The sequence below is a fragment of the Colius striatus genome, chromosome 7 (genome assembly GCF_028858725.1).
Source record: "Colius striatus isolate bColStr4 chromosome 7, bColStr4.1.hap1, whole genome shotgun sequence".
NCBI classification, from domain to species: Eukaryota; Metazoa; Chordata; class Aves; order Coliiformes; family Coliidae; genus Colius; species Colius striatus.
The window spans coordinates 1,184,312-1,207,085 of NC_084765.1; the positions used below are offsets into that span (position 1 = coordinate 1,184,312).

At 64.6% G+C, this 22,774-nt stretch overlaps 3 protein-coding genes across 7 annotated transcripts; 1 reads left to right on the forward strand and 2 right to left on the reverse strand.

The window, feature by feature from the left end:
- LRRC10B (leucine rich repeat containing 10B) lies at nt 1-3,253 on the reverse strand. The gene is made up of 2 exons (XM_061999565.1): nt 2,495-3,253; nt 1-297 (listed from the first exon to the last, which is right to left on the reverse strand). The coding sequence occupies exons 1-2, from the start codon at nt 3,251-3,253 to the stop codon at nt 1-3; spliced, it is 1,056 nt and encodes a 351-aa protein (XP_061855549.1).
- Nucleotides 3,254-6,618: 3,365 nt separating this feature from the next.
- SDHAF2 (succinate dehydrogenase complex assembly factor 2) lies at nt 6,619-8,967 on the reverse strand. 2 transcript variants are annotated; one of them, XM_062000652.1, is made up of 4 exons: nt 8,882-8,967; nt 7,748-7,968; nt 7,131-7,240; nt 6,619-6,912 (listed from the first exon to the last, which is right to left on the reverse strand). In XM_062000652.1, the coding sequence occupies exons 1-4, from the start codon at nt 8,894-8,896 to the stop codon at nt 6,782-6,784; spliced, it is 477 nt and encodes a 158-aa protein (XP_061856636.1). In that variant the 5' UTR covers nt 8,897-8,967; the 3' UTR covers nt 6,619-6,781. The 2 variants fall into 2 exon arrangements, with proteins under 2 accessions (XP_061856636.1, XP_061856637.1); XM_062000653.1 differs by having other exon boundaries at nt 7,748-7,947; nt 8,882-8,951.
- Nucleotides 8,968-8,999: 32 nt separating this feature from the next.
- Nucleotides 9,000-21,480, forward strand: CPSF7 (cleavage and polyadenylation specific factor 7). Of its 4 annotated transcripts, none has more exons than XM_062000613.1 (10): nt 9,000-9,055; nt 11,285-11,393; nt 15,316-15,534; nt 16,445-16,548; nt 16,859-17,004; nt 18,365-18,773; nt 18,856-18,977; nt 19,095-19,263; nt 20,255-20,428; nt 20,532-21,480. In XM_062000613.1, the coding sequence occupies exons 2-9, from the start codon at nt 11,340-11,342 to the stop codon at nt 20,421-20,423; spliced, it is 1,392 nt and encodes a 463-aa protein (XP_061856597.1). In that variant the 5' UTR covers nt 9,000-9,055; nt 11,285-11,339; the 3' UTR covers nt 20,424-20,428; nt 20,532-21,480. The 4 variants fall into 4 exon arrangements, with proteins under 4 accessions (XP_061856597.1, XP_061856599.1, XP_061856598.1 ...); XM_062000615.1 differs by having other exon boundaries at nt 18,859-18,977; XM_062000614.1 differs by lacking the exon at nt 9,000-9,055 and adding an exon at nt 9,113-9,268.
- Nucleotides 21,481-22,774: the final 1,294 nt, after the last annotated feature.

The following is a 22,774-nucleotide window of genomic DNA, read 5'->3' on the forward strand; positions in this document are numbered from 1 at the left end:
TTAGCAGCAGCAGCCCAGAGCGATGGCACGACCCTCGGTGTACCCCAGGGTGTCATGTTGGGGTCGCTCCATGCCGGGATGCTCTGCCTGGGCTGCAGGGAAGGTCGCAAGAGGGACTGACAGCTTGTACCTGTCCCTGCCACGGGCAGAGCCGAGCTCGGGGGGGGAATAAGGGAGCTGAGCTGCCGCCGAGCCCCGGGTCTGCTTGGGGCTCGTTGCCCCGGGGCTTTGCCAGCCGGTCCGGGGCATCTCGCGGCTGAGGATGCTCCACAGCGCCCGACACGGCTGCGGCTCCGGCTGCAGAGCCGGGAGGGGAGGAGGAGAAGCCGGGCAGCACCCTCCCCGTGAGGCAGGAGAGGATGTGGCAGGAGCCGATGTGGCAGGAGCCCTGGCTGCAGCCCAGCCACCAAACCCCTCGCAATTAAAAGCGGATGCGCGGTCTGAAACCTCCAGCGAGCCCCAGCCCTCAGAGGATCCGCTGGCTTGGGAGAGCCCTTGAAAGCTCCTGGAGCCCTCCCCCTGCCCAGCGCTGAGCCCTCAGCACCTCAGCCCCACGGCTTTGGGGTCCCTCCAGGGCTGGGCACTGCCCCAGCTCCCTGGGCAGCCTGGCACAGGGGCTGACACCCCTCTCAGGGAAACAGCTCAGCCTCAGCTCCAGCGATGCCCCTCCCCAGCACCCTCGTGCTCCAGCCCCTTCCCCAGCTCCAGCCCCTCAGTGTCCCTCTGGCCCAACACTGATCCCAGCCCTGGAGCTGCAGCCTCCCCAGGGCCCAGCACAGGGGGACAATCCCTGCCCTGCTCCTGCTGCCCACACTGGATGAAGCACTCGGTGCCAGTGGAGATGGGCAGAGGAAAACAAGAGCTCCCCTTGCATCAGGATGTGTTGCTGTGTCCCCAACAGGTGTTTCCCTGCCACAGCTTCCCCAGAGAACAGACCCCACCACCTTTATTCCCCATCACTTTTCCTTCACACCAGCTTTTCTTGGGTTTGTGCTTTTTATTGCTTGAGTTCAGTACAAGTGGCTCTGAGGGAGAAGAGGAGGAAGGGCAGGGAATCAGCTCTGGCTTTGGTGCCTGTTTTGGGACAGACTGAGCTGGAGCTGGGGCTCCTCTTCCCATCCAGAGATGAAACCCTTTCCAGGCTGGGACAGGCAGTGCTTGCATCCAGCTGGAGTTTCCACTGGCTCCTTCCCAAACCTGATGCTGGAAAGAGCCTGGGCAGGTCCTGGAGTGAGAAGAGATCTGTGCTCTCACACCTTGCTGCTCTTCAGGGCCACAGAGCCAGGAGCAAAGGCCACATGTGGAGTTGGTGGTGGGAGGAAGGTTCCCAGTGCTCATGGGCTGGCACCACGGGGCTGCCAGGGCCTGCCCAGCAAGCCAGTGGGGTGTGTGGGGTCACCCCTCATGGCAGAGGGCCCTTTTCCCCCATGCAAGGCACCCTGTGGTTAGGTGGGATGCCCTGAGGTGGGCTCATGGCTCACAGTCAGGATCCATGAGCCCTGCAGATCCAGCAGGCAGCTCTTGGCCCAGCTGGGAGATGCTGGTGCTCAGACCAGTTGCTTTCCATTGCCCAGAGGCTGTGAGCTTCCTTCTTCCCCAGCTGCAGCTGGGAGATGCTGGTGCTCAGACCAGTTGCTTTCCCATGCACAAGGCTGTGAGCTTCCTTCTTCCCCAGCTGCAGCTGGGAGATGCTGGTGCTCAGACCAGTTGCTTTTCTTTGCACAAGGCTGTGAGCTTCCTTCTTCCCCAGCTGCAGCTGGAAGATGCTGGTGCTCAGACCAGTCCCTTTCCCCTGCACAAGGCTGTGAGCTTCCTTCTTCCCCAGCTGCAGCTGGGAGATGCTGGTGCTCAGACCAGTTGCCTTCCTTTGCCCAGAGGCTGTGAGCTTCCTTCTTCCCCAGCTGCAGCTGGGAGATGCTGGTGCTCAGACCAGTCCCTTTCCCCTGCACAAGGCTGTGAGCTTCCTTCTTCCCCAGCTGCAGCTGGGAGATGCTGGTGCTCAGACCAGTTGCTTTCCATTGCACAGGCTGTGAGCTTCCTTCTTCCCCAGCTGCAGCTGGGAGATGCTGGTGCTCAGACCAGTTGCTTTCCCCTGCACAAGGCTGTGAGCTTCCTTCTTCCCCAGTTGCAGCTGGGAGATGCTGGTGCTCAGACCAGTTGCTTTTCTTTGCACAAGGCTGTGAGCTTCCTTCTTCCCCAGCTGCAGCTGGGAGATGCTGGTGCTCAGACCAGTCGCTTTCCCCTGCACAAGGCTGTGAGCTTCCTTCTTCCCCAGCTGCAGCTGGGAGGTGCTGGTCCTGCAGAGCCCCGTGGAAGCTCCCCAGCCCTCCGTGGCTGCCTGGCTGCAACGTCTGCCTCACGTTTCCCCGGGGGAGCACGGCAGGGCTGTGAAGTCGCCCTCCCCATCCTCCAGCAGCGGGGTATCATCCCCAGGGACCGCCGCAGGGACCTCGCTGCCTTCTTCCGCCCCCTCCTCCTCCTCCTTGCCCTCCGCCCCCTCCTCCTCCTCGTCCCGCTGCTGAAGGCTCTGCAGCCGCTCCTGCCGCGCCTCCATCAGCTCCTGCGCCCCGTCTCCCACCAGCTGGACGGCGTCCCCGACGCGGGGCGGCTGCCGGGCCGGGTTGTGGTCGTAGGAGAAGAGGCGCAGAGCCGAGAGGCCGCTGAGGTCGGGGAAGCGGCCGATGCGGTTGCGGTCCAGGTCGAGGACCCGGAGCTCCACCATCCGCAGGAGCGGGGCGGGAAACTCCTCGAAGCGGTTTCCGTAGAGCCAGAGCCCCCGCAGAGCGGCCATGCGGGGCAGGGCGGAGGGCAGGCGCGCCAGGCGGTTGTCGCCCAGCTGGAGGCTGCGGAGCTCGGGCAGGCGCAGGAGGGCGCCGGGGAAGCGCCGCAAGAAGTTGCCCTCCAGCCACAGGCAGCGCAGGCTCTGCAGCAGCGAGAAGGCGGCCGGCAGCCCCTGCAAGCCGTTGCGGCCCAGGTAGAGGTAGGCGAGGCGCGGCAGGCTGCACAGCTCCTCGGGCACCTCCATCAGCTCGTTGCCGTCCAACGCCAGCGTGCGCAGGTGCCGGAGCGCGGCCAGCTCGGCCGGCACCTCCCGCAGCCCCACGCCGCTCAGGTAGAGCTTCCGAAGGCCTCGCTGAGCCCAGAGGGCCGGGGGCACGCGGCCCCTGCGCACCTCCAGCCGCTGCTCGGCGCCGTCCGGCCCCTCGGCCACGGCCGCCCGCGCCCCGCGTCCCGCCGACCCGCCGCTGCCCATCGCCGCCGGCACCGCGGCCGCGCCGCGGCCAATGGGAGCGCCGCGGGGGCGGGGCCTGGCGAGACACGCCCACACCGCAGCCAATGGGAGCGCCGCGGGGGCGGGGCCTGGCGAGACACGCCCACGCCGCAGCCAATGGGAGACACCGTGGGCGGGGCATCTCGGGGACACGCCCACGCCGCCGTCACTGTGGCAACGCCGCGGCCAATGGGAGCGCCGCGGGGGCGGGGCGTCACGGACACGCCCCCTCTAAGCCACGCCCATCGCCCACACGTGCCCCCGCCCGTTCCTTCGCTCGCCCACCCGGGCTCTCCGGTAGCCCCGGGGGTCAGCGGCTCCCCCGGAGCGGTGGCTTGGGTTGGGTGGACACCTCCGTCTCCGCCGCCACAGCCCTCCCGCCGTGTCTTTTCACACCCCACGGCCAGGGAGGGGATGGAGGAAGACCCTCGAGTGAGCCGGGGTGGTTGCCCACGCTGCTGGGTCCTTCCTCCTCCTCCTCCTCCTCCTCCTCTCCCACCCCAGCCCGCGCTGCCTGGGTTTGTGTCGCCTTTCCCTTGGCGTAAATCAGCTGTGTCATCCCAAACCCGAAGCCTGAGCTCGTACAGCCCCCCAGCGGCTGCCGGCCAGGCAGCACCCCCCAAACCCTGCCCCCCCAAACCCTGCCCCCAAACCCTGCTGCCAGCCTTTGAGGTGCAGGCAGCCCCCTTAGGTGAGGGCAGCTCCTCCAGAGGGGCAGCGGTGACAATGGCATTGTGCCCAGGAACACTGGTTTGGGGGGGGGGGGGGGAGTTTATTTCTCCCAGGGACTGATGGGGGGGGAGGGTGGTCCCCCCAAAAAAAAACACAGAGGCATTACCTCGAGCGGTCCCTGGGTTGTCACGTGGGGGGGTGTCACTTGGGGGGGTGGCCAGGAACGGCCCCCAGCCCGGTGGGGTGGTTGTTGGTGCTGAAGCCGCTGGGGCGCTGGGGCTGGATGCCCCCCGTGAGCTTTGCCATCCAGGTTGGGTCCCACCGAGGCTGGGCTGGGGATTCCAGGAGGAAGGGGAGGTGATGAGGCTGAGCCCCTCCTTGGGGTAAGGATTTAACCCCCACCCCTGGGGTCACCCCAACTCACCTGGAGCTGCTGGGAACACGCTGGGGCGGGGGGGAATGTTCTGGCCGTGGTTAGTGGCGAAGCCTGACTCCACCTGAGCAGTGGGAGGGAGGTGGGTGCATGGGCTGGGGGTGATGGGGAGGGGGCTGTGCCCTGCACCCACCTTCCTGCCAGCACCCAGCAGGCTGGCTTGAGTCCCAGGGGGTGCCTGCAGCCCTTGGGAGATGAGCAGCACGGGGTGATCCACGGGGACAGGGGTGAGGATGGGGCGGGCACAGGGGGGTGGGCAGGGGGTGAGGGGGGCTCTGCTCACTGTGCCCAGGCTGCTCAGCACCTCTTGGCTGAAGCTGCTGGCCCTCTCAGGGCGTGCTGGCAGAGCTGGGAGCTTCTCAGTGCCCTGCCAGGGGATGGAGATGTGCTAAGGGGGCACAGCCCCTGCCCCACAGCCCAGCCCTGCTAGGGGATGGAGATGAACTCAGGGGGCACAGCCCCTGCCCCACAGCCCAGCCCAGCCCTGCCAGGGGATGGAGATGAACTCAGGGGGCACAGCCCTTGCCCCACACCCCAGCCCAGCCCTGCCAGGGGATGGAGATGAACTTGGGGGGCACAGCCCCTGCCCCACACCCCAGCCCTGCCTTGCCACCCTCCTCCCTTCTTACATGGCTGAGCACAGAGGGCAGGTAATCCATCCTGGTGATGCTGATGCCGAGCTGTGGGACAGAGTGAGTGTCTCTGGGGGTGCAGAGATGGGGAAGGGGAGTGGCAAGGGACAGGGGACCCCCCAGGGTGGGGGCTCACAGGCTGGCCTGGCAGGGCTGGCAGAACACGGGCGCTCCTTGGGGTGCCCTTGCTGAAGCCTGACTGCTCAATGGGGCCAATGGTCATCTTCTGCAGGATATCTGTGGGGAGCAGATGAGGCAGGAGGGGGGAGCTGCCCTGTCCCCAGCCCTGTCCCCAGCCCAGCCTGCACTCAGCCCCACAGTCAGCCATGCCATGACCCAGACAAGGGGAAAAGGGGCTGCAGCTGCCCCAGGGGAGGCTGAGGCTGGAGCTGAGGCTGAGCTGTTTCCCTGAGAGGGGTGTGAGCCCCTGTGCCAGGCTGCCCAGGGAGCTGGGGCAGTGCCCAGCCCTGGAGGGACTCCAAAGCCGTGGGGCTGAGCTGCTGAGGGCTGTGGGTTAGTGGTGGGCTGGGCAGGGGGAGGGCTCCAGCAGCTGCAAGGGCTTGGCACTGGCCCTGGTGTTGTTTGGGAGTGGGCAGGGATGGGTGATGCAGGGTAAGGGGCTTCCAACACCCCCAAAACCTCCTGGGCTCAGAGCTGGCCCTGGGACCACCAACACCCCAAAACCTCTTGGGGGTGCAACTGACTTGCAAACCCATACCTGGCTGGGCAGGACCATGCTCCCTGGATGCTTTGGGGGGTTCCACCTTGGCATGGAGGCCCACGAAGGAGGGGCACTGCTGGAGGTAGCCACTGGCTGGCTGCTGGACCTGTTGGGGCAGGGGACTGCGGCCGTCAGGGAGCCAAAGGGGCTGGAAGTGCTCAGCAGTGGTGGACATGGGGGTGTCCTGGCGGTGGCTGCAGTGACAGGGCAGTGTGGCTGTGACAGAGTGACCCCAAAACTGCCCCCCACACCCCCCCTCACCAGCTGGGGTACCTACCCCTGTGCTGGGCTCAGCAGGCAGGACATGGATGAGAGGTTGTTGGAGACAAAGCCGGTGCCAGGGCTGAGGGAATGGGGGTAAGGTGGCTGCCCTGGGGCACAGCAGAGAGAAGGGGCTTAGACCAGGGACCCAGCCCCTCCCCTCACATTCAGGGCGGCTTCTGAGACCCCCTACCGTGGGCCATGGCTGTCGTGGAAGTCGCTGAGGCTGGGAGCAGCGGGTTGAGCCCTGAGGCACAGAGCAGGGACAAAGAGCCCCTGGGGATGGTGACACCGTGTCCTGGCAACCGAGGCAACACGTGGGGACGTCGGGCACAGGCTGTGAGCGCTGCCCTGGCTGCGGCACCCTGCAGAGGGCACTGGGGAGCGGGATGGTCCCACTCCAACCTCCAACAGAGAGGCCAGAGATCCCTCTGGGTTGTGGTTACCTCCCAGAGGCCTCAAAAGGAGGGGTCTCAAAGGGCCAGGAGGGAGTTGGTGAGTGGCAGAGTGCCCTCAGGTTGCTGCTGCCCCCTCCTGAGCACCCACTCCCACCACCCAGCCCTGTGCCCACCAGGCAGCAGGAGCTGCAGGAGCTGCAGGAGCAGCAGGAGCAGCAGGAGCAGCAGGGTTAGCAGCCACAGCTTTATTTATCATGCCCTGAGAGTCTGAAGGAGCTGCTGCCAAAGGAGGAGGAGGAGTGCCACAGGGAGAGCAGCAGCGTTTCCACAGGACCCTGTGCTCCTCCTCTGCTGCAGGGGATGAGGAAGAGGAAGAGGAAGGTGGCTCCTTGGTCAGCGAGGTGGCTCAAACAGATACTCCAGGTCAGGCTGCCGCAGCCTCTGCTCCCGCTTCTTGTTCTTGGCAAACTCCCTCAGCATGGCCATCACATCACTCTCAAACTCAGCTGGTGTGGGCTTGGCCCCTGCAGGGAGCAGCAGCAGGACAGAGGGCTTCAGCCCACCCCAAAGCATCTGCTACCACCACACCAAACCCAGCTGCCCCGGCCCAAAGCTCTGGCCAGTGCCCTGGGGTCAGGGTGGGAAGGGCCAAGGGGGCAACTGGAGGCAGGGCCAAGGGGGTAACTGGAGGCAGGGCCAAGGGGGCAACTGGAGGCAGGGCCAAGGGGCAGCTGAACTGTACCTGTGGCCCAGTAATAGATGTCCCAGTCGTTGCTGGGCTCGTTGATGAGCCGGTCGTACAGGTTGAGCTGCTGCTCGCTCATGCGGTGCAGGTTCTCCTTGGCAAAGAGGCTGCAGGACGGGAGAGGGAGGATGAAGAGGAGGATGAGGAGGGGGTGAGTGGAGGAGGAAGCAAGCTGGCACACTGCCTTGGATCCAGCTCGCCACAGGGTGAGAGATGGGGAGGAGCTGGGTGCAAAGTGAGCTGCCTCCTGCCTTCAGCCCCTGCCTGCTCTGAATGAACCCCCACCCCAGTCCCAAAGCCTGAGAGGGACCTGGCAGTGCTGGGGGGCACCAAAGAGCCACGAGCAGCAACGAGGGCTCGTGGGCAAGGAGCCAATGGCAGCCTGGGGGGCAGCCAGAGAGGGTGGGCAGCAGGGCCAGGGAGCTTCTGCTGCCTCTCATCCAGAGCCCTGTGTGCAGTGCTGGGCTGCCCAGCTCAGGAGAGACAGGGAAGTGCTGCAGAGAGGCCGGTGCAGGGACACTGAGGGGCTGTGAGGAGGAAAGGCTGCAGCCCTGGGGCTGCTGAGCTGCAGGAGAGAAGCCTGAGCTGCGGGGGACGAGCCCCCCAGGCCTCACCTGAGCAGGATGCAGTTCTCCAGCATGCCCCTCTTCCTGCTCTCATACAGCAGCCTGGCTCTCTTGGTGTGCAGTGGCTCGTGAGGACGCTGCTGCCAGGGCGGGAGGGGGATCTCCAGCACGTCCTTGCCCGAGTCCCCGGGGGAGCTGCCGCGGTACCGGCGCCGCAGCAGCAGCCACGGGCTGGGACGGCCCAGAGCCTGCCAGGGCAGGGAGCAGAGCTGGGGCAGGGACAGGGGATGTCAGGCCTGGCTGCCCCAGCACACTGGGGATGGGGTGATCCCCTCAGACCCTGCAGCCCCAGATCCCCCAGCCCACGCTGCCCACACTGTGCTGCGCTCAGCTCCCGCCCCAAACCCCCCCAGACCCTGCTGCCCCTGATCCCACATCCCACACCCCCCAAACTGTGCTACCCCCACCTCACAAACACCCCCCCAGCCCCTCTTGCTCCTGACCCCCCATCCCACATCTTCCACACCCTCCACAGCCCCTGATCCCTTATCCCACACCCCCCAGCCCCTGATCCCCCATCCCACACCACCCAGCCCCTCTTGCTCCTGACTCCCCATCCCACATCCCCCCAGCCCCTGACTCCCCATCCCACACCCTCCACACCTCCTGACCCCCCATCCCACACCTCCCCCAGCCCCTGACACCCCCATCCCACACCCCCCCAGCCCCTGACCCCCCATCCCACACCCCCCCCAGCCCCTGATCCCCCATCCCACACCCCCCACACCCTCCCCAGCCCCTGACCCCCATCCTACACCCCCCCAGCCCCTGATTCCCCATCCGACACCCCCCCAGCCCCTGACACCCCACCCCACACCCCCCCCAGCCCCTACTGCCCCTGACCCCCCACCCCACACCCCCGCAGCTCCTGACCCCCCATCCCACACCCCCTCAGCCCCTGACCCTCCACCTCACACCCCCCACACCCTCCCCAGCCCCTGACACCCCATCCCACACCCCCCCAGCCCCTGATCCCCCACCCCACACCGCCCCCCAGCCCCTACTGCCCCTGACCCCCCACCCCACACCCCCCCCCAGCCCCTCCTTGCCCCCCATCCCCGCTCCCCACCCTCCGCGACCTCCATGTCCCATCCCTCACTCCTCCGCGCGGTCCCCACCGACCCTTCCCGCCGCCATGGCGCCGCTCTGTCCCGCCGGGGGATGGGACGGAACGCTTCGTCTCTATGGTACGAGGAGCGGAGGGGGGGCGGGGTCAGGCGTGACGTCGGGCGGAAGCGGCGTGACGTCGGGCGGAAGCGGCGGGGCGCGCGCGCGGCGGCGGCGGCGGCGCTGGCGGTGAGGGGCGGTTGGCGCGCGCTCGGGGCCCGCGGGCGGTGACGGGCGGTAACGGGCGGAGCGGGGCCGGACGCGACCGCGACCGCAACCGGGACGAGGCGGCGGCCCGCGGCCCCTTCTCCTAACACCACACGCCCCGCACGGCACGCCCCGGCGGGCCCTGAGGCGGGCCGCGGCCGCGCAGATATGGCGGGCTGGGCCCCGCTGGCGGAGGTTGGGGGGGGGGCGTGAGTCAGGCTGGGGTCGGGGCCGGGGAGGCGAAGGGAGAGACGGGGGGGTCTTCTGCACCTCGGCGATGGGGAAGCGCTGCCCGGCTTTGGGTGAAGGGGCATCGGGGCAGCGCTGGCTCCCGCCGTGGGACGGGGAAGCGGGTTGCAGTTGCCCCCCTGAGGCGGTTTGTTGCCCCCCTGAGGCGGTTTGTTGCCCCCCTGAGGCGGTTTGTTACCCCCCCTGAAGCGGTTTGTTGCCCCCTGAGGCGGTTTGTTGCCCCCTTGAAGCGTTTTGTTGCCCCCCTGAGGCGGTTTGTTACCCCCCTGAGGCGGTTTGTTGCCCCCTGAGGCGGTTTGTTGCCCCCCTGAGGCGGTTTGTTACCCCCCCTGAGGCGGTTTGTTGCCCCCCTGAGGCGGTTTGTTACCCCCCCTGAAGCGGTTTGTGGCCCCCCTGAGGCGGTTTGTGGCCCCCCTGAGGCGGTTTGTGGCCCCCCTGAGGCGGTTTGTGGCCCCCCTGAGGCGTTTTGTTGCCCCCCCCGAGGCGTTTTGTTGCCCCCTGAAGCGGTTTGTTGCATCCCCGAGGGGTTTGCGTTCCCACCGAGGGGGTTTATTGCCCCCTGAGAGGGGTCTTTGCCCCCCTGAAGTGGTTTATTGCATCCCTGAGGAGTCTGTGTTCCCACTGAGGGAGTTTATTTCCTCTCTGAGGGGTTTGTTGCCTCCTGAGAGGGCTCTTTGCCCCCCTGAAGCAGTTTATTTCATCCCTGGGGCGTCTGTGTTCCCACTGAGGGGGTTTATTGCCCCCTGAGAGGGCTCTTTGCCCCCCTGAAGCGGTTTATTGCATCCCTGAGGAGTTTGGGTTCATTCTGAGAGGGTTTATTGCTCCCTGAGGGGATTTTTGGTCCCCCTGAGAGGATTTGTTGCCCCTCTGAAGCAGTTTATTGCCCCACTGAGGACTCTGTGTTCCCACTGAAGGGGTTTATTGCCCCCTGAGAGGGCTCTTTGCCCCCCTGAGGGGCTTGTTGCCCCCCTGAAGCAGTTTATTGCATCCCTGAGGAGTTTGCGTTCCCGCTGAGGGGGTTTATTGCCCCCTGAGGGGATTTTTGGTCCCCCTGAAGTGGTTTATTGCCCCCCTGAGGAGTTTGTTGCCCTCTGAGAGGGCTCTTTGCCCCCCTGAAGTGGTTTATTGCATCCCTGAGGAGTCTGTGTTCCCACTGAGGGAGTTTATTGCCTCTCTGAGGGGTTTGTTGCCCCCTGAGAGGGCTCTTTGCTCCCCTGAAGCAGTTTATTTCATCCCTGGGGCATCTGTGTTCCCACTGAGGGGGTTTATTGCCCCCTGAGAGGGCTCTTTGCCCCCCTGAAGCAGTTTATTGCATCCCTGAGGAGTCTGTGTTCCCACTGAAGGAGTTTATTGCCCCTTGAGGGGATTTTTAGTCCCCCTGAAGTGGTTTCTTGCACCTCTGAGGAGTTTGTTGCACCCCTGACAGAGCCTATTGTCCCTCTGAAGCCGTTTATTGCCCCACTAAGGACTCTGTGTTCCCACTGAAGGGGTTTATTGCCCCTGAGGGGATTTTTGGCCCCCTGAGGGGCTTGTTGCCCCCCTGAAGCAGTTTATTGCATCCCTGAGGAGTTTGTTTTCCCACTGAGGGGGTTTGTTGCTCCCTCTGAAGCAGTTTCTTGCATCCCTGAGCACTCTGTGTTCCCATTGATGGGGTTTGTTGCCCCCAAGGGGATTTTTTTCCTCCTCTGAGGGAGTTTGATGCCCCCCCCTCAAGGAGTTTTGTTGCCTCCAAGGGTTGGCTGGGTTGGGGCCAGTTGGGCCTCATTACCCCTGATGGTCACCCTGAGTGGTTGCTGGGGGGTGAGTCAAAGTGCCATTACCCTGGGGATGAGACCCAGAGGATGAGAGGCTGCTGCAGCCCCCCAGCTGTGCCTGGGCTGAAGCTGAGGGTTGGGGGACACTCAGAGTGGGTTGTGGTGCCTCTCTGACCCTCTTTGCCCCCCCTGTTTGCCCCCCCTGCAGTGCAGCTCTCGTCCTCCCGGTGCCAGCCCGGGCTCCTGCTCCCCTTCCTGGAACTATGTCCGAGGGAGTGGATCTGATTGACATCTACGCCGACGAGGAGTTCAACCAGGTGAGTGTCACAGGGGGGCTGGGGCTCCACACCCTCTCTTGTTTAAGGGGAGAGCACCATAACTGGTGTCAGCCAACCCCTTGCAGAGTACCTGCAGCGTGTGGAGGGTGAAGGTGCAACTGGTGTGGGCTGGGAAGGGTAATACAGAGCTGGAGAAACCCTGAGGAGAGACCTTGAAGGGTTGAGAGGGTTGAGATTGTGCCTAAATCCTGGTGGCTGCTACCTTGAGCAGCAAAAAAAAGAGCCTTGCTGTGGGTTTCACCCACCTGTGGGGTGGTCACAAAGCATTTGGGAGGGGGGAGGAAGGTTTGGGCCAGGGCTGAAATGAATGGGGATAAAAGGAGGGATAGTTGCAGCCTGGGTTTGGAGGAAGGAGAAATGCAGAGTGGAACTAAGTGCACAGTGAGGGCAGCCAGAGCTGCCAGCCCACAGCACTGGGGGTCACTGGCATCAGAGAGGTGCCCCTGTGCCACCTCTCCCACCTGCCTGGGGCTCACAGGGGGAAGTGACAGAGAAGAGAGTTGTGAGAGAAGCAGATTCGAGGGAGTTTGGGGACAGCAAGAGCGAATGTTGATGTTTGAGGATGGAAAACAGCCCTGGAGAGGCTGTTGGTCTGCACCAGAGGGCAAACTGTGTGAGCTGGAAGCAGAACACGTGGAGGGAGGAATCACTGCGAGCTCCCAGGGGGTTGGAGGGGAGCTGGGGGCGGGGATAAACCCTCTGTTCTGAGGAGGTGGGGTGAGGTGAAGCTGTGGGGTAGAGATCTTCAGGGGAAAGGGAGATGGCAGGAAGTGTGGAGCTGAGGGGGGCTGCAAGGTGCTCTGCAGCCAGACATCTGCACCCAGAGGAGCTGCCTTGGGGCAGAAGGGCAGGGTCAGAGCTGGCTGTAACGTTGGCAAAAGGAGGGGAAGTGCACCAGTAAAGTGAGTGGTGAAGAAGAGGATTGTGTGTGGACACCCTCTGACTCTGAAACAGCAGCTTCCTGCGTCCTTCCTGAACAAATCCAGGCACAAGCCACCCTGTTAAAGCTCCCTGGGGCTGAGCTGGGAGACAACAGAGCTGCTCTGGCTCAGCAATGGCCTCCAGCTGCATGGGTTTAGGCAGTTTGCTGCTGTGACAGCGTTGGGAAGACTAAAGGGGAAACATCAACCCTTAGAAGTGCTGGAGAGTGGGGGAGCTGATGGAGGGGAACCTGCTGTAGCAGGGGCTTGGGCTGGGGGAGCTCTGCAGGGCCCTGGTTGGTTCTGTGATCCTCTGGAGAAGAGCTGGGACGCTGGTGGGTGTGAGTTGGGAAGTTGCAGGTGGGAGGAATTAACAGGAGAACTCTGCTGCTGCTTCATGGGTGCCCTGCAGGGATGGGTCAGTGCTGCTGGGGCCTGCCCATGGGCTTTCCCCCAGGGCTTGTCCCACAGGAGGCCTGGAGCAGGAAAGGTGACAAAAGCAGTGGCTTGAGTTGATATGAGAGTGTCTGCTGAGGAGCTGAGAGGGCCTGTGGTGGAGTCTCAGGGGTCTTTGGGCATAAAGCAGTGAGGGGAGGATGGAGCAAGCCTGGCTGCACAGCATGGAGAGAGAGAACTGGAGGCTTTGAGGGACAGGACACAAAGGTGTTTGACGTGGCCAAGGAGGTGGGAGGCTTCTTAGAGCTGGAGGTGATTATCAAGGGCAGATCCAATCCATGCCAGGCATCAAAGCTGCCCTGTGGCACTTCACAGCACACGTGGTGGTTCCCACTCACCATGCTTGGCTTCACCCCCAGCTCCTCACAAGGTGAGTGACACAAGAAGCCTGAGGAGTTTGTAGCCCCTGTGCCAGGCTGCCCAGGGAGCTGGGGGAGTGCCCAGCCCTGCAGGGATCCCAAAGCTGAGGTGCTGAGGGCCGTGGCTCAGTGCTGGGCTGGGCAGGGGGAGGGCTCCAGGAGCTTAAAACTCCCAAGCTGGAGCATCCCTGGGGGTTTCCAATGGATTTCTCCTCTTGTGCCCCCCCATTTTTGTCCTCAACTTGCTCAAACTTTCAAACAGAAACCTCCCAGCCTTGGGCCATGTCCAGAGGTGCTCCAAGGTGGGGGGTAGGAGTGTGGGAGGCAGGTGAAACAAAACACTTGGGGCTCTTTTGAGAATGTGAGTCCAAAACCACCCCGTTGAAACTCTTGTGGACCTTTTTTAGCAGCTCTGCAGCTGAACCAGCCAGATGCAAAGGTGACAGCTGTCCTTAGAGATGGATGCTGCTGCCAGGGAGTGTTTGTGAGGGGAAGGAGGTTTGGTTGGTATCCCATGAGCCCTGTGCTTTGGCTGTCTCTGCCCTGAGCTCACACAGGGCTCTGTGTGTGCTTCCCTGACCCTTGCAGCTCAGGGGATTTAACCACCTCTGGCTGAAGGTGTTGTCCAAGCTGCCTGGGAAGTGTTGGGATGAGGAGCCCTGGAGCAGAGCCTCTGGGTTTTGTGGCACACAGGATCTGTGTGTTGCTCCCCTGGGATGGATGGATGGGGGTTTGTAGCACAGAGCCGGCCTCGGCACACGCTGTATCTGGGTGAGTGATTGAGGATCCATAGTAAACACAGCACTGGCTGCACACTCCAGATTAAATATAGCCCAGAACACAGTGGGGATGGGAAGATGTAGGACACTCCAGTTCCCAGCTCAGAAGCTTCCTCCTGCAGCGAGAGGCTCTGACGCTGAGGGGAGGGTAGCCAGGCGGCGTGTGGGGATCCACACACGTAGCTCTGCCCTCCCAAACCCCAGCCTGGGGTGACACAGCCTGGCTGAGCAGGGTTTGAGGCTGAGCATGCAGCCCCCCAGGCTGGGTTAGTTGTGCAGTGAGTGCCTGCTGAGGAGCCAGAGGCTCATCCTGACACACTCAGCCGTGCAGACTCTGCTTTACCAGCGCTGGGCTCTTGCCCTCACCTGCTTACCAGAGGTGAACTTCTTCCTGGTTGCCTCCCAGAGGGACAAGCTGCTTCTTGTCCCGTGGCTCAGGAGGGGTGCTGAGCCAGTCCTCTGCTCACCTGGGACAGAAGAGCCAAAAGCTTGTCTTTGGGGGAGAGGAAAGTCAAGCCAGCTCAGTGGGGTAAAGCCTTGTGCTTCTACTTCCTGGATCATTCTTCTCCACCTCCTTCCATGTCAAACACTCCAGGGTTTAGTGCCAAGCATGGCAAGGCAGAGCCCACACCCTGCCTTTGGGGCACTCCTGGGAGCTGTTGGTCCCTGTGGGGCTGAGAGCTGGGCACTGGAGACACTGCAAGAGGGGTTTCAGCGTTGCCCAGGAGGAAGAGCAGGTGCTGTGGGATTGTGCAAGCTAGGGGTGCTCCTAAGCCACAGAGGGCTTTTGCAGGGCACAGGAGGAGAGGGGGGAGAGCAGAGCCAGGAGGGAAATTGTCCCAGAAACAAAAGGAGTGACAAGCCACCGAGGGGAGGGGACAGGGCTGATGGGGAGATGTAGGAGGCACTGGGTTTGCTTGCCACTGCAGTCTGTGGCAGTGATCCACCACCCCCTCGCTGCCAACGTGCCCCAGACAAGTGGTTTGGGTGCTAAACCTTTGTCTTGAGCCTCATCAGAAGAGCTGGGGCACTGGGTGAAGCGGGAATGGCTGCTTTGCAGACCCTTCAGGAGGCTTCCTCACCTCCACCCCCAGCCCCTGGCACCCTGAGGGCACTTGAGCATCTCCTGTGGGGGTTGTTGGGGATTGGCTTCTGCTGAGTGGTGGTTGCTGGAGGATTCCAGCAGCGTGGGGCCACTCTCCAGAGCCTCATCCCCCTGAGGGACGTGCTTTAGTGGGGGAAGTGTGAGGTGACATGACCTTAAGGGTCTTCTCCAGCTGCAAGGATTGTGTGGCTCTGTGATTTAGGCTCTCAGTAGCCCCCAAGGCCGTTTCCCAGCTGTGTTTTCACCCCCTTACAGAGGTGCTGACGGTGTTTCCCCTGGCAGGACTCTGAGTTCAGTAATGCAGATCAGATGGATCTGTACGACGACGTGTTAGCAGCCAGCTCCCAGCCCCCCGAGAGCCGCAGCAGCAGCTCGGAGCCGCCCCCGGAGAGTCGCCAGGAGCCGCCCCCCAAGCCCAACAGCAAAGCCCCCGCCATCCTGTACACCTACAGCGGGCTGCGCAACAAGAGAGCGGCTGTCTACGTGGGCAGCTTCTCCTGGGTGAGTGGGCTCCCTGCAGAGCTGCCCCAGCCCCTGCTCCAGCAGCTTCCCCTGGCTCAGGGGGCACAGGAACGTGTCCAGCTGGGGTTGGGAACCTCCTGAGGAGCCTCCACACCCTCCCTGGGCAGCCTGGGCCAGGGCTCCCTCCCCTCAGCACCAAAGGACTTGCTCCTCCTGGGCCAGGGGAGCTGTTTGTGTCCCAGCCTGTGCCCATCACCCCTTATGTCCCCCACAGCCCCCCCCTGGGGCTCTGCAGCCTGTAGGGCCTGAGCAGCGTTGCTGAGGTGCCCCTGAGCTCAGGCTTCTCTCCTGCAGCTGAGCAGCCCCAGGGCTGCAGCCTTTGCTCCTCACACACTTGTCCCAGCCCCTCAGCACCTTGGTGTCCCTGCACTGGCCTCTCTGCAGCACTTCCCTGTCTCTCCTGAGCTGGGCAGCGCAGCACTGGCCACAGGGCTCAGGATGAGGCCTCAGAGGGGCAGCAGAAGCTCCCTGGCCCTGCTGCCCACACTCTCTGGCTGCCCCCCAGGCTGCCATTGGCTCCTTGCCCACGAGCCCACGTTGCTGCTCGTGGCTCTTTGGTGCCCCCCAGCACTGCCAGGTCCCTCTCCTGGAGCTGCTCCCCAGCAGGTCACCCCCAGCCTGTGCTGGTGCTGGGCTGGTTCCTCCCCAGCTGCAGGACTCTGCCCTCAGTGCCCCTCAGCAGGTTCCTCTGTGCCCAGCTCTGGCTGGATGGCAGCTCAGCCTCTGGTGAACCAGCCAGTGCTCCCAGTTTGAGTTCAGGTCTCCTGTGGTGCATGTGCAGAGCGAGATCCTCCAGAGAAAGCCCCAGGGAGCTTCAGGGCTCTGCACTCAAGTGCCCAAGCCCCAGGGCTGTGTGAGCTGAGCCTGGCCTCTCCCCTCTTCTCCTCAGTGGACAACAGACCAGCAGCTGATCCAGACCATCCGCTCCATCGGCGTCTACGACGTAGTGGAGCTGAAATTCGCCGAGAACCGAGCCAATGGCCAGTCCAAAGGGTGAGAGCCGAGGGGCACTGGGGGTGTCCAGGCCCTGGCAGCCACGTCCTCAGAGTGAGGGGGCGTAGCTGGTGTTTTCTTGCCTGGCACAGGGGCTGCACAGCCCACCTGGAGCTGGGATGGGAAAGCAGAGACCCCCTCCCCCCAAACAACATGGGAAAGGGAGGAGGGTGTGTGTAAGCCCAGGCTGCAGGATCTGGATGTGCTGGGTGGTCTCTGGCCGTGGGGAGGGCTGGATGGATGGAGGGAGGGTCTGTGCCCCCTCGGGGGGGTCCCGCCGGGGCTGGCTGACGGCTGCTCCCTCCCGCAGGTACGCAGAGGTGGTGGTCGCCTCTGAGAACTCGGTTCACAAGCTCCTGGAGCTTCTACCTGGCAAAATCCTCAACGGGGACAAGGTGGAGGTGAGGCTGGCAACCCGACAGAACCTGTCCCAGTTCGAGGCACAGGCTCGCAAACGTGAGTGGGGCGCAGGCGCCGTGCGGGGGGGGGACACGTCCCGCGGCCCCTGCCGTCCCACACGTCCCCAGCAGAGCTGCCAGGCTGAGCCCCCCGATGCCTCGGGGTGTGGGGGGGAACGCTGCCCAGGAGTCTCTTTGGGGGTTGTTTCCTTTTGCTGCTGAGTCTGATTAGATCCTGACCCGAGTCTTTATGATCCCCTTTTTAGGTGCTCACACACTGCGAAGATCCCTCGTAGCCTCCTCCTCCTCCTCTCCAAACTGAATGGGCTTAAGCTCTTCAGCCTATCAACATAGCTAAGACCCTCCATATCCTATTAGTAGCTCTTCTCTGGATCTCCTCCAGAATTTGTCCATCCCTGCGGAGGTAAGGTGCCCAACACTGGACGCAGGATTCCAGCTGGGGCCTGGCCGTGGGCTTTCTGCAATGGCCATAGGTGGCGCCGGCCTCGCTCCGCAGCGATGTGACGCCCCCCACAGCCCCAGCCCCTGGCACGGGTGAGGAGGTCTTGGCCCAGCTGTGGTCATTGTAGATCCTTGGGCTCGTTTCACACAAGGAAAGCAAAGCTCCCCTTCTTTGGCAGCGGGGTTAGAGCTGTGAGCTCCGCGCCCTCTCCTCAGCTGCAGCGCCCGCCGCCATCCGCTCGCTCGGCAGCGTCCTGACCCGCCCTCGTGTTCTGGTGGAGCAGGGTGTTGTCCCTTCTGCCACCCTTCACCCCCTGGGCATGAGGAGGCCAAGTTGCAGGAGCACAGTGCTCCACTGTCAGAGTGGCAAAGCCCTGCAGGGAGCTGTGGCTCCCTGAGGGGCTGGGGCAAAGGCAGCGTCCTCCATCATACCTCTCCTCTCTCATCCTCCCACCCTCTTTGAACACAGCAAGGGTTCCTCTCTTTGAGGGCAGACAGGTTCCTCTCCCTCTGTTTGAGGGCAGACGGGCACCGACCTTTCCTTCCTCCAGCAGCTCCCTCGTAGGTGTCGGCACTTGGGTTCTGTCCCCTCACGTTCCTCCACGCTCGGGCCTTTCCGAACCCACAGGCTGCGTGGGTTGGCAGCCGTCTCTGGGCACTCTGGGGACCCAGCCACCTCTCTGCTGGGCATCTCTCCCCGTCTCTCGTGGCTTTTGGCTTCTCTCCTTGCTCGGTGGCTTCGGCAGAGCCGGGGCACGGCCTCGCTGTGGAGCTGCCGCCCTCCCGGGGGCGCCCGCGCACGGAGGCTGCGTTGGCCTGGCTGCGTCCTCTCTGGGCACCTCCAGCTTCTCCCGAGGGCTGCGGATGGGTGGGCATGAGGAGGAGGAGGAGGATGTCTCCGGGGCCCGTGTGCCCTGTGGCCGTGCCTCATGGCTCTCTCCTGTGCCCACTCGCAGGTGTGCCGCCGAGGGCCCACTCCCGGGACTCCGTGGACTCCGTGGATGGCCGTGCCACGCCGACAGAGAACGCTCTGCCCCCCGCCCGCCTGGAGAAACCCCCCTCGGTCCTGCCCTTCTTCAACCGCCCCCCGGCCGCCCTGCCCCTCATGGGGCTGCCCCCGCCGCCCATGCCCCCGCCGCCGCCCCTCTCCTCCAGCTTCGGCGTCCCCCCGCCGCCCCCCGGCATCCACTACCAGCATCTCATGCCCCCGCCGCCCCGACTGCCCCCTCACCTGGCCGTGCCCCCGCCGGGGGCCGTGCCCCCAGCCCTGCACCTCAACCCCGCCTTCTTCCCCCCACCCAACGCCGCGCTGGGGCCTCCCCCGGACGCCTACGCCAAGGCCGTGGCTCCCTACAACCACAGCAGGTGGGACGGGGCGGAGGGGAGGGGTGAAGGGTGGGTGGGATGGGGGTGGGCTAGGCTGACGCCCCCACCTGTGCCCCCCCAGCAGCCGGGAGCTGGGCCCTCCAGCCGCCCCCGTGAGCGAAGGGGAGTTTGAGGAGATCATGAACCGCAACAGGGCCATCTCCAGCAGCGCCATCTCCAAGGCGGTGTCGGGCGCCAGCGCAGGTAGGGTGACCCCTTTCCCCCCTCTCCTGGCACACACACACCCCCTGTGTGTGTCCCTTCCCCCCCTGTCCCGGCTGGGTCCAGCCCCGTGAGCCCCGCTCCCGTCCCCCTGCTCAGGCGATTACAGCGACGCCATCGAGACCCTGCTGACAGCCATCGCCGTCATCAAACAGTCGCGCGTGGCCAGCGACGAGCGGTGCCGCGTCCTCCTCTCCTCCCTCAAAGACTGTCTGCACGGCATCGAGGCCAAGTCCTACAGCACCGGAGCCAGCAGCAGCTCCTCCAGGTACCCACGGCCCCGGGGGCCTCAAGGGGCATCCACTGCCCACACCCCGGCCTGCAGCTTTGCTCTGTCCCTGCTGCGCCCCGGGGCTCGGTGTGGGGCCTGTAGTGTTCAACACCCTGAGCTCTGATGGGGCTGAGGGGAGCCAGGGCAAAGCCAGTGTGGGGATGGCACCCAGCTGGGTGGGGGTGTGGATCGGCCTGAGGGCAGGAAGGGTCTGCAGAGGGCCCTGGGCAGGATGGAGCTGTGGGCTGGAGGTTGCACAAGGGCAAGTGGTGGGTCCTGCTCTTGGGCCACAGCAGCCCCAGGCACAGCTCCAGGCTGGGACAGAGGGGCTGGGAAGCTGCTGGAGGGAAAGGGGCTGGGGGAGGTGAACAGGAGGCAGCAGCGTGCCCAGGGGGGCAAGAAGGGCAGTGGCAGCCTGGCTGGGATCAGCAGTGGGGTGGCAGCAGGAGCAGGGCAGGGATTGTCCCCTGTGCTGGGCCCTGGGGAGGCTGCAGCTCCAGGGCTGGGATCAGTGTTGGGCCAGAGGGACACTGAGGGGCTGGAGCTGGGGTAGGGGCTGGAGCACGAGGGTGCTGGGGAGGGGCTGAGGGAATGGGGGTGTTTAGGCTGGAGAAGAGGAGGCTGAGGGGAGCCAGCAGCACTCTCTGACACTCCCTCACAGGAGGCTGCAGGGGGCTGGGGGTCAGTAACAAGTGACAGGACAAGGGGAAACGGGCTCCAGCTGCCCCAGGGGAGGTTGAGGCTGGAGCTGAGGCTGAGCTGTTTGCCTGAGAGGGGTGTCAGCCCCTGTGCCAGGCTGCCCAGGGAGCTGGGGCAGTGCCCAGCCCTGGAGGGACCCCAAAGCCGTGGTGCTGAGGCCGTGGCTCAGCGCTGGGCTGGGCAGGGGGTGCTCTCCAGCAGCTCCAAGGCCTTTCCCAACCCCAAGGCTTCCCCGATTCTCCCCCCACGTGCCAGGCCGTGAGCACGAGCCGTGTCCCTGTTTCCCCAGGAAGAGGCACCGCTCCCGGGAGCGCTCCCCCAGCCGGGCCCGCGAGGGCAGCCGGCGGCACCGCGACGCGCCGCACGGCGACGACCGGCACGACGACTACTTCCAGGAGCGGAACCGGGAGCACGAGCGGCACCGGGACAGGGACAGAGACAGGGACCGGCACCACTGAGCCTGGTGAGCCCTTGCTGAGGTGTGGGGACGCTTCTCAGGGGGCTTCCCCTCAGCAGCAGGCGCTCGGTGCCACCCCCTGACCTCCCCTCTGGTCTCTTCCCCGCAGGGGTTTCGGCACTGAGTGGTTCTTAACGGACTCTGTCTCGAGGACGCGACCGAGGCCGCTCCGACCCCCCCTCCGCCCTTTCCCCGCCGCCCCCAGCTCCCTCTGGGTGACCCCCCTCACACACACACCTCGTGGCCTTGGGGCCTGAGCCCTTGCCGCTGCCCTGGGGGGGACAGGCGGGGGAGGCCGGGCCCGCCCCGCTCTGCTCCGTGGACCCAAAGACAAATGGTGCTTTTTCTTCTTCTGGCCGTTGTTTTTCGCCCCCCCCCACACCCCGTGGAGGGAGGGGGATGAGGCCTCTCCTCCTCCCCAGGGGTGGCTGGAGGGGATGGAGCCCTCCTCGTGCAGCGCCTGGGGGCTGGAGGGGAGGCACACGGCTCCTGGCACCTGCCTGGGCTGGCTGGAGGTGGCACCGGGTCTTCTGCCACAGCTCATCTGGGGACGCTGCTGTCCCCTCTCCACAGCCCCTCTGTGTCCCACCACACTCCTTTCCCTGCTCTGAAGGGGAAGCACAGCCCATGGCCTCCACAGCCCAGCTCTGTCTCCGTGCCCTGGGCAGGGCTCCGGGGCTCGTCGCCGCCTCCACGCTCGGCCCCCCCAGCACCTTCCTTGTTTTAGAGGAAGCAGAGGGCAGTGGGGCCAGCTGCCACCCCCCACCCTGGGCCTGCAGCAACACTGGGGCAGTGGGAGGAGGAGGAGGATGAAGGGGCCGCATCAGGGGTCCCTCTGGCAGGAGAGGGGCAGCCCAGGAGGCTCGGGGTGAGGCTCAGGGTAACTCCCAGGGCGCAGTGGGCAGCTTTACCCTCTGAACTGTTGCTGGCCAGGAACAACCCAGCTCCGGGGGGGGGGCTTTTTTTTAGGTTGAAATAACCCATAAACGAGAAAAAGCCCACGTTGTAAAGCACCCTGAGGTGGCAGCAGAGCGGGTGAGTGCTGGGGGGAGGGAAGCACTTGGGCAGTGAGGGGGGAAGAGATGGGGAAGGGGTGGGGGGGGCAGGTTTTTTTACTTAAAAGACACACATTTTTAGTTTCTTTCCAGCTAGGTTTGGGGGAGGGGAAGGGGCAGAGCAGAGCCCCCTGAAGCAGCCAGAGAGGTGCTGCCCCTCCTGCTCTCAGTGACTTAGAGTCGGTTTTGTCTCTGATAGGTTGGAAATTGTGTAATAAACTCGATGATGACGTTGTCAGCCTTTTACAGGGCGCCCTAAGGCTTCTTTCCTCCCTCTGCTGGGGGCTGGGAGGGGGGTTGAGGTCGCTGTGGGGGTTGTCAGTGCCCTTGTGCCACCCCTCGTCGTCAGCATCCTTTGGAGGGTGGCTCAGGGCGGCGCTGGGGGGTGTTGGAAGCTGCTGAGTGCTCAGGCACCAGGTAAAAATACATATTTATTGGAAAATAGTGATTTGTGAGTAGAAAAACCCCCCAAATTCTCCACCCCTCCAACTGAGCTGCGTGTCATGGGCCCTGGAGGGACCACGTCCCGGCTGGCAGGAGGTTGGGTGCTGCCTGGCAGCTGGCTGGTGGGTGGTGTGGAGAGCAGGCAGCGTGGAAACCCCCCCCAGCTCCGGGCTGGAGCTGCCACGGGGGCCGCTGGCTGCCGGTTGCCCCGTGTGCCAGGCCGTGCCCGGTCCTCGGGAGCGCTGCAGGGCCTCAGTAGGAATCCCTGCTGCCAAGGAGGGAAAGGAGGGGGACGTGTGGGTGCCAAACAGGCCCCGCTGTTGCCCAGCTCCCTGCAGGTATAAGCCAGAGGAGCTACCTGGAGATGGAGAGCAGCGTGAGGACGCCCAGCAGCAGCTCCACGGCGTAGAAGAGCAGGAGGATGGCGCTGAGGATGGCTTCCAGGCGCAGGGCGTAGGTCTGCAGCAGCAGGTAATAGGTGGCCATGACGGCAGCAGGGACGCTCAGGGCCAGGCTGATGGACAGGGGCACCTTCCTCTGGCACAGGTTGCCCTTGGACCCTGCGGGGCACACACACGGTTCGGGAGGCCGGGGGACGCTCCCGACCCCCTGGGCAGCTCTGGCACTCACCGAGAAAGATGCGTGTGGCCTCGGTGCCCAGGTAGAGGAGGAGCAGCAGCAGGTCCAGCAGCAGGTTGGTGGAGGGGTAGGGCAGCAGCAGCACTGCGGGCACAGCCAGCGCTGCCCTCAGGGCCCGGCGCGCCGCGGGTTCGAGCCCCGCGTCCGGCACACGGCGGGGGGCAGCTCCCGGCGGCCGCGAGACGGGCCGGGACGGGGAGGCTCACCCTTGTAG